This window comes from Epinephelus moara, chromosome 24 (assembly GCF_006386435.1).
Source record: "Epinephelus moara isolate mb chromosome 24, YSFRI_EMoa_1.0, whole genome shotgun sequence".
In the NCBI taxonomy this organism is placed as follows: domain Eukaryota; kingdom Metazoa; phylum Chordata; class Actinopteri; order Perciformes; family Serranidae; genus Epinephelus; species Epinephelus moara.
The window spans coordinates 44,309,053-44,317,593 of record NC_065529.1 but is presented as its reverse complement, the minus strand read 5'-3'; the positions used below and the strand labels follow the sequence as shown (position 1 = coordinate 44,317,593).

The 8,541-nt window shown below is 39.4% G+C and overlaps 3 protein-coding genes across 4 annotated transcripts in view; all 3 read right to left on the bottom strand.

The window, feature by feature from the left end:
• Positions 1–2,589, bottom strand: part of LOC126385577 (gastrula zinc finger protein XlCGF57.1-like) — a 69,296-nt gene extending 66,707 nt beyond the window's left edge. Inside the window, exon 1 of the mRNA XM_050037369.1 lies at positions 2,307–2,589. Within this exon, the coding sequence (XP_049893326.1) occupies positions 2,307–2,478 (172 nt within the window). The 5' untranslated portion in view covers positions 2,479–2,589. The remainder of the gene's footprint in view (positions 1–2,306) is intronic.
• LOC126385584 (zinc finger protein 664-like) overlaps positions 35–8,541 on the bottom strand; it is an 11,020-nt gene continuing 2,513 nt past the window's right edge. Inside the window, exon 2 of the mRNA XM_050037380.1 lies at positions 35–2,209. Coding sequence (XP_049893337.1) covers positions 1,185–2,209 — 1,025 coding nt within the window. The 3' untranslated portion in view covers positions 35–1,184. The remainder of the gene's footprint in view (positions 2,210–8,541) is intronic.
• LOC126385589 (zinc finger protein 420-like) lies at positions 4,551–6,451 on the bottom strand. Of its 2 annotated transcripts, XR_007569426.1 has the most exons (3): positions 6,143–6,451; positions 4,838–6,045; positions 4,551–4,750 (listed from the first exon to the last, which is right to left on the bottom strand). XR_007569426.1 is itself a non-coding variant. In XM_050037390.1 (2 exons), exons 1-2 carry the CDS (start codon positions 6,312–6,314, stop codon positions 5,159–5,161), a joined length of 1,059 nt encoding a protein of 352 aa, XP_049893347.1. In that variant the 5' UTR covers positions 6,315–6,451; the 3' UTR covers positions 4,805–5,158. The 2 variants fall into 2 exon arrangements, 1 of the variants encoding a protein (XP_049893347.1); XM_050037390.1 differs by lacking the exon at positions 4,551–4,750 and having other exon boundaries at positions 4,805–6,045.

Genomic DNA, 8,541 nt, shown 5'->3' with positions numbered 1-8,541 from the left:
GCAGCACACCGGTAAGGTAAGACAACACGTTTACATGTCGTTTTCTATATGTTCTCTGACATTTATCCTAACGATATGAGGCGGTCTTTGTGGAAAAAAAGCTTGTTTAGTGGACTAACTTTGCACTTGAAGGTTGCCCGTTCACTTACGTTTTAACAGGTCTGACTCTACTATGCACCCCGGCTGTATCTAGGCTAACGGCTAACATGCTAACTATTATTTTTAGGTCACTAGTCACTTGAAACTAATTTAGGACGATAGGAGACAGGTTGAAATAAACCGAAATTTCCCTTTAAACTTTTGCTGCGTGCTATTAATAGTGTCACCTGAGAGAAAAAGTTTTAAGTACTTCCTCTATACCTGCCAACATCAATACTACCAGTTAGAGGAAGGGTGAATAGAAAGCAAGGCAGTTTGCCTGGGGCCCCACCACACGAAATCTGCCCCTGAAAATAATGGTGAAAGCACAGCAGCTGATGGAAGGAGAGACACGGAGCAATGCCTCCTTGTATTTATGAATAATTCCATCCAAAGTCTGACTAAATCTGTTTGTGTGTGTGTATGTTTGTGTATGTGGGAGAGACACAGAAAGAGTGGCAGAGAGAGGGGTAAAGAAAGTGGAAGTTGAACTACTGCATGCAATGTTTCTAAGGTTGACTTAATCAGAATGCTGCTTTGTCACTTTTTGACATTTGATATTTTTCTAGTAAGCTTACCGAACCTGACGCATCACTATCGCTCATAATAAGCTGAGAGATGGATTCGTAAAGTCTACTCCTGACTCAAACGCACAAATTTGGGGTTGGTAAATCAATCCTGATAAAATTATTTCCATTTAAATTGTTTTGTTCCTTCAATATAAGAAGTAAAAATACTAGATAACCTAAAAATTGTAACATATTTCTTTCCCTCCTTACATTTTCTGAATTAATTAATATTCTGCAGGCCAGGTGGAAAGCTCTGGTGGGCCAGATGTGGTCCGAGGGCCCCCAGTTAACAATCACTGCTGCATAAAATCTTATATGCCTCAACAACTGAGACACATCTGTGTCTTTTTCTGCAGATCTTAAAAAGTTATGACTTCTCACCACTTTGGACTCTTCCCACATTTTATGCAAATAAATGGCTTCTCACCTGTGTGGATTCTAATATGCCTTTTCAATACAGATTACACTGACAGCTTTTCACGTGTGGGCTCTTCTCATGTGGACCTTCAAGTGACTACTATGTCTGAAAGCTGTCCCGCATGTTTTACAAATAAATGGCTTCTCACCTGTGTGGATTCTTATATGTCTCGTCAAGGAAGACATCTCGCAAAATCTTTTCCCGCAGGTCATGCAAAGGTACGGTCTCTCACCTGTGTGGGTTCTCATGTGGACATTGAAGTTACTTCTTCGTCTGAAAGCTTTCCCACATGTTGTGCATTCAAACGGCTTCTCACCTGTGTGGACTCTCATGTGGAGTTTCAAGTAACTGTTCTCTCTGAAACTTCTCCCACATGTTTTGCATATAAACGGATTTTCACCAGTGTGTGTTCTCATGTGTACTTTCAAGTCACGATTATATCTGAAATCTCTTCCACATATTTTACAAGGGTACGGCCTCTCACCTGTGTGGATTCTCATGTGTGTATATAAATGGCACTTAAACTTTAAAGCTTTCCCGCAAGTGTCACATTTGAAAGATTTTTTAGCTGTGTGAGTATTACGGTGAATCTCTGACACGGAAGAGTTGGGTACATTGTTACTGTGATTATTGCTTTCATGATGTCTTTTCTCTGCTTGAAGCTCTGTGTTTCTAGTTGATCCTGAGTCTCCATGCTGGTATTCTTCCTCATCTTGGCTCTCAGCTACATGAGAGTTGTGACAGAGCAGCTGGTGCTCACTGTTTGGTATCACAGAGCTTATAACTGGCATTTTAAATACAGACTTTTTCTCTGCTGCACTTTGAGTGTCATCATGAATGAAAGCCAGAGTCTGATCTTCACTGTGCTCACTTTCCTCATCAGCAGGAGTCAACATAAAGCCATCAGTCTCCTGCTTCACTACAAGCTGCTCTCCCTCCTGACTGCTGCACACTTCCTCCTCTTCCTCTTTAATCTCTGGAGGCTCTGGCTCCTCTTGGTCCACACTGGACTTCCTCTCCTCAATACAGAGCTGCTGCTCAGGGACAACCTCCTCCTCCTTACACACATGTTGCTGTGGGAGCTCTGGAGGGACACACAACAACACCAACAGCATACTAATGTCATGCTACAGCAAATAAACACACATGCCAGTAAATTACTTCAATTAGCTTTCACCCACCTGTCCTGTGTAACTTTATTTCAGGCTTCAAAACGATATCCAACAGTCTGCGCTGACGATCGATCTCTTCCTCGTACTCGACGATGCTTCTTTGAAAAACTCCCAATATTTCTTCAGCAGCAGCAGTTAGTCGCTCGTTGACAAACTCTCTCAAAGACTCAACTGAACACATTGTTGTCTAATAATAAGTAAACTATTTCTTATCGAAAACTACACCATCACCCCCCAGCTACATCCATACATCTATTGAGCTAACGCTGCTAGCGCTTGTTTTGTTTACTTCCGCTGGATGTGTCACAGCGTTGAAGTTCCGGCAGTGAAAGTGAGCTATTTTTTTTCCTTCCGCTCATCAACGGGTTCTTACTTCTTCTTCTTCTAATTAGAACTAGACACCTGTTTCTCCCGGTCCCACCAAAAACTAAAGTGACTAATTCTAAGATCTTAAATTACATTTATCCTTGTAATGAATTTCTTAGACAAATATTTAATTTTGAAAGACATAATTGTAAATGTTGTGACCTTGATATTGAAACACTTGAACATGTATTTTTTGATTGCAATTGTATTAGAACTTTTTGGGGATTGTTTCAACACCGGACTTCTGAGAAGGACTCTCAAGCACCCATCTTAGATTTCAACACTATTAAAATTGGTGTTTTAATGCAGGACAAAAAATTTTTATGAATGAGCTGTTTAATTTAAAAAACAACAACTTTGAAATCTCTGACTCTTTCCTTTCCTTCTATCTTAATTCATTTTATGTTATGTATTGATGTTATAATGTTGTTAACATGGTTTATACTGACTGTATATTAAGTTTTGCTTGGTGAAATATGCTACAGTTTGACTGGAACGTTTGAATCTGTTGACTTTGTAATGCCGGAATCTGTTAATAAAGATAAAATTTTAAAAAAACAAAAAAACAGGACCATTGGTGGATCACAAACAACTTTAAGGTGCATACCCCCACCCACTGTACATGAGTGTGTAACGTCATATCAATGTACCTTATGTCTTTAATTCTTCCCATTAACCCTGTGACATTTCAGAGAGTAAAAAGTGCCTTCCTGGTGACTCTTATCTCGTCTACTTCTCCCTCTGTTCCCAGTAACCCCATCAAATTCCACTCCCGCCCTGCCTCGAGGACTTTATCAATCAGTGTTTCCCTTTCCACCTCATACAAAGTGCAATGCAGTAAGATACATTCCACATTTTCTTTACCCCACGGTTCTAACACCTTCTATTCCTTTATAATATGTCTTTGTTATGAGTGATTTTTGTATTTTGTGATATCCTCTTCCTTTCTGGTCTTCCTCACACCTTTTTTGCCTTATCTCCATTCCTTTCGTCTGAATCACTGCTTTTCCTTCTCCTTTCCCAAGTGGACCTGGTGCTGTTATTGTACCAATAACTCTATAGATATCAGATAAGCTGGCTCGCTGAATATTTTTTAAAAGAAAGCTAAAAACATATCTGTTCACCTCAGCCTTTAACTAGCTCTGACTTTCCTAAGACAGGTCTGAAACTCTTTCTCTTTACGCTTCACGCTGCTGAAACTCTTCCAAAATTTTGTATCTTACTTGATTTTGTGATTTTACAATTCTATGATTTTAGGGTGTTACGATTTTGTGACTCTTTATGATTTATTTCATCTTACGATTTCTTCAGGATTTATTGTTTTGAATCACTTAGTCCTTGTTCTAAACTGTTTTTAAGTGTCCTTTTATGGTCATTATGTCTATTTTCATGTGAAGCAATTCGTGCTTATAATGTCCTTATTGTAAAAGACGTTGTGCAGCATTTCTTGTATTAAAGATTCTATATAGATACAGTTTATTGTTGTTGTTATTGTTTCTTTTTGAAATGCCCCTTTGCTAGTTTGTCAGCACACTAATTCCCTTTCAGCCCCTCCTGTGCTGGCTCCCAACAAAACTGTACATCTGTACCACCTCTGTGAAGTCTTAGTAAACTACAAAAGTACGCTTTCCAAAACAGCTAGAGTCTGTGCACACCATTGTTGTGGACTGCTCACTTTGTCAACGGATTCCAGAAGATTTATACCATCTACTTTGGTCTTGTTTCCACTTGCCTGTTGGTTTTATTTCCCAGTGTACTGATTTTGAAATTTCCCCTCCTTATGAAAATGTATTGGTTGGCATTTTTACTCACCTCTCTACCAAAGCAATTCAAAATTAAATCATCAATTTGTTTCCATTACCTGCAAACTCTCACATTCATGAATCAAAAATTTCCGATCAAACAATATATGAAGTCAATTTTATTCTCAGAAAATAAGAAAGGTACTAAAACACTGAACCTGTGCACCCTGTATAACATCTCATAATCCCATATAAGATTTCTGTTAATGTTCTGTTCTTACCCCTGGCTAATCTGTGAACACCTGTATTAATTCATTTTTACTTTATTTGGATATTGTTTTTATGCTGTAAATTAACAAAAAACAAAACACCAGATTAAAACACACACATTATGTGATGCTTACTGACATTTTTTTTAATTTAAATATGCACCTTGTTTTTGGTCTCCAAACAGATCGTGGCTCTGTCCAGCAGCTGCATCTCAGCCTCAGCCTCTTCTTTAATCATCAACATGCAAACCTTTATTTTTAAAACACACAAGATAAAAAAAACAAAAACAGTTCGTTGCTCACTTTCCCAGGACACTGGTCACTGTATTAATCATTGATTCACTGACAACACTATTTCCTGAAAGTCACAGCTTCTCACCGCTGTGAGTTATGATGTGGCTTTCAAGACACTGTTCTGGTAGAAAGCTTTCCCATGTTTTAAAGTTTCATTGCTTCTCATCTGTTTGGATTCTTACATGCCTTGTCAGTGAGGAGATGTTATAGGGTCTTTCCCACAGGTCTTGAAAACGTACAGCTTCTCACCTGTGTGGATTCTCATGTGGGCTTTCAGGTTACCTTTAAGTCCGAAAGCTTTTCCACATGTTGTGCAAGTATGTGGCTTCTCACCTGTGTGGATTCTACAATGCCTTTTCAATACTGATATGTCACTGAATCTTTTCCTGCAGGTCTTGCAAAGGTACGGTTTCTCCCCCGTGTGGATTCTCACATGTCTTGTCAACGAGGACAACGCACAATATCTTTTGCCGCAGGTCTTGCAAAGGTACGGTTTCTCACCTGTGTGGGTTCTCATGTGGACGTTCAAGACGCTGCTATGTTTGAAAGCCTTCCCACATGTTTTACAAGTATACGGCCTCTCTCCTGTGTGGATTCTCATGTGGACTTTCAAGTCACTGTAACGTCTGAAAGCTGTTCCACATGTTCTACATGTAAATGACTTCTCACCTCTGTGGATTCGGAAGTGTGGGTTCAATTTTGACGTATGCTTATAAGCTCCCCCACCTTCTAAATACTTTTTACTTGAGTGAGTATCACAGTGAATATTTGACATGGTGGAGTTGTATACATTGTTACTGTAACTACAGCTTTCATGATATCTGTTTTTCGGTTTCTGTCTTTTCTGATCTTCACTGTGCTCACTTTCCTCATCAGCAGGAGTCAACATAAAGCCATCAGTCTCCTGCTTCACTACAAGCTGCTCTCCCTCCTGACTGCTGCACACTTCCTCCTCTTCCTCTTTAATCTCTGGAGGCTCTGGCTCCTCTTGGTCCACACTGGACTTCCTCTCCTCAATACAGAGCTGCTGCTCAGGGACAACCTCCTCCTCCTTACACACATGTTGCTGTGGGAGCTCTGGAGGGACACACAACAACACCAACAGCATACTAATGTCATGCTACAGCAAATAAACACACATGCCAGTAAATTACTTCAATTAGCTTTCACCCACCTGTCCTGTGTAACTTTATTTCAGGCTTCAAAACGATATCCAACAGTCTGCGCTGACGATCGATCTCTTCCTCGTACTCGACGATGCTTCTTTGAAAAACTCCCAATATTTCTTCAGCAGCAGCAGTTAGTCGCTCGTTGACAAACTCTCTCAAAAACTCAACTGAACACATTGTTGTCTAATTATAAGTAAACTATTTCTTATCGAAAACTACACCATCACCCCCCAGCTACATCCATACATCTATTGAGCTAACGCTGCTGTAGCGCTTGTTTTGTTTACTTCCGCTGGATGTGTCACACTGTTGAAGTTCCGTAAGGGCGTGAGCTGTTTTTTTTCCGTTCCGCTCATCAACGGATTCTTACATTTGATTTGATTTGATTTCTTTATTTAAGTGTCATGCTTCAAAGAAGCCCATCCCTTATGGGCTTACAAGACACTTTATCTCAAAAACAGAAACAATGATCAAACATACAACTTAAAAAGATTAGGACCAAGATACAAAACAGATGTACACTAATACAGATGTACAATAGTACAACGTAAACACAACAGTCCTCATGATTAGGACAGTGAACCCTAATCTAATCCATTGATACATCTCACTTAAAGAGCAAGGATTGCCTTCTATTCCAGGCTTTGAAAATGTAATTAGCAGTCTTAAAAACCTCAGTCTTAAATAACCACTCCAACTTCTGACCATCATCCGACCAAAATAAATCAGCTTTTTGTTTTAGCATTTCATCAAACAAGGGAACCCTTAAGTCCTCATACTGTGAACAATAAAACAAAGTGAAATTCATTTTCAACCTCTTTTAGATCACAGACATTACATATCCTATTGTCTTCAGGTACAGCAGTGAACCAGCTCTCAGCTGAGCACACAGTGACCTCTGGCTTCTGGTTAGAAAGGAAGTAACGTAGGGTTCAGGGCCAAAACTCTGCTTCATTTGAACATATGATCTAAGCTTGGGCTTGAGCCACATGTGATTGGACCATTTCTCTTTATATTGGAGAATTAACTTTTGTTTCAACATATTTACAACAAAGCATGTTATGAAAAATGTACGCAAGGTTAGCCTCCCTAAAAATACAAAGAATTTCCTTTGTCCAGGGGTGACTGTGAGCCTTATCCCAGTTGAAAACCCTTTTTGTTAGTCTACTCTCTGACATATTAACAGAGCAATTCCACAGCTGTATCATTTCTCCCTTTTGTTTAATTTCCATAGGCTCCCACCCCATATCTCCCTGTATTGCAAGACTGGGGGCAAATGTATGTACCCCGAGCAAACATCTTATGGCCCTGTTCTGAATAGAATTTACTTTTTTAGCATCCTTGTTACCCCATACTCCAGCTGCATAAGGGAGACATACACAAGCTTCATAAAGCTGCGAGAATGTGGAGTAACCAATATCTTTACAAAAATTTCATTTTACTAATTATTGACCCTACAGCTCTTCCCCCAGAGTCTGCAAGTATTCCAATCCCCACATCATTAGACATGAATTCATCCAAAGTAAAGTCCAGGTATCTATAAGAATCAGTAAATTCCAAAGGCATATCACCCAGTAGAAAGTTCTGTGAGGATCTTGCAGTACCCTTTTTTCTGAAGTGCATAATCTGGGTTTTAGTCTGGTTGAACACAAGCCTCCATTTAGAGCACCAGAGTTGAGCAACATTCAACATCTTCTGTAAGGTGTCTCCTGACTCTGCCATAAGAATTACAGCTGTAAAAAAAAAAAAAAAAAAAAAAGTGCTTAATCCGCAATTTATCTCCCGACAATAAACAATAATTAAATAACCAGAGAGGTTTAGGTTTTCTTAAAACACTCTGAAAATAACTATTTTTCACAATGACTTCTTTTATTTTTCATGACAGTCACACCCATCTGCGGCCTTGATGAACACAAATCACTAACAGCTTTAGACTTCAAGGTGAATCTGGTATTCTTAAACCATCATCGTACAAAGTTTTATTGTTAGAATACACAATGTCACAAAAAACAGCATGTCGTTGGCCACGTTCCTTTGGACACTGACCATTAGGGTTCAAGCCCCGTAAGCAGCAGAGGCTTATCTAGTGTTGCCAATTTGTTATTGTGATTATTTACTGTCTGATGTTGTGGTTTAAATTGCCATAAGCTGAGGGGTATTCCAGGTAGGAGGTTCAACAAACTCTGAGTCTAAACCTGAACTCTGAGTTGATTTACCCTGAGATGGGAAACTCTGAGTTACCGGTTCCAGAACAGCTGATTTGAGTTAGTTCAGTCAACTCTGAGTATGTTCACTCTGAGTTAAGCCGACAATAAAAAGCCATCATCAATGGAGCTCCGACTCCACGATTCACCATGGCAACAGGTAAATAAAAGACAGCACCTCCATTTTAATCCAGTGGATG

Coding starts and splice junctions, on each gene's coding strand:
- LOC126385589 (XM_050037390.1), bottom strand. CDS start 6,314: ATGTGTTCAGTTGAGTTTTTGAGAGAGTTTGTCAACGAGCGACTAACT. Junction 6,046..6,142: donor AATAAAGTTACACAGGACAG/GTGGGTGAAAGC, acceptor GTGTCCCTCCAG/AGCTCCCACAGCAACATGTG.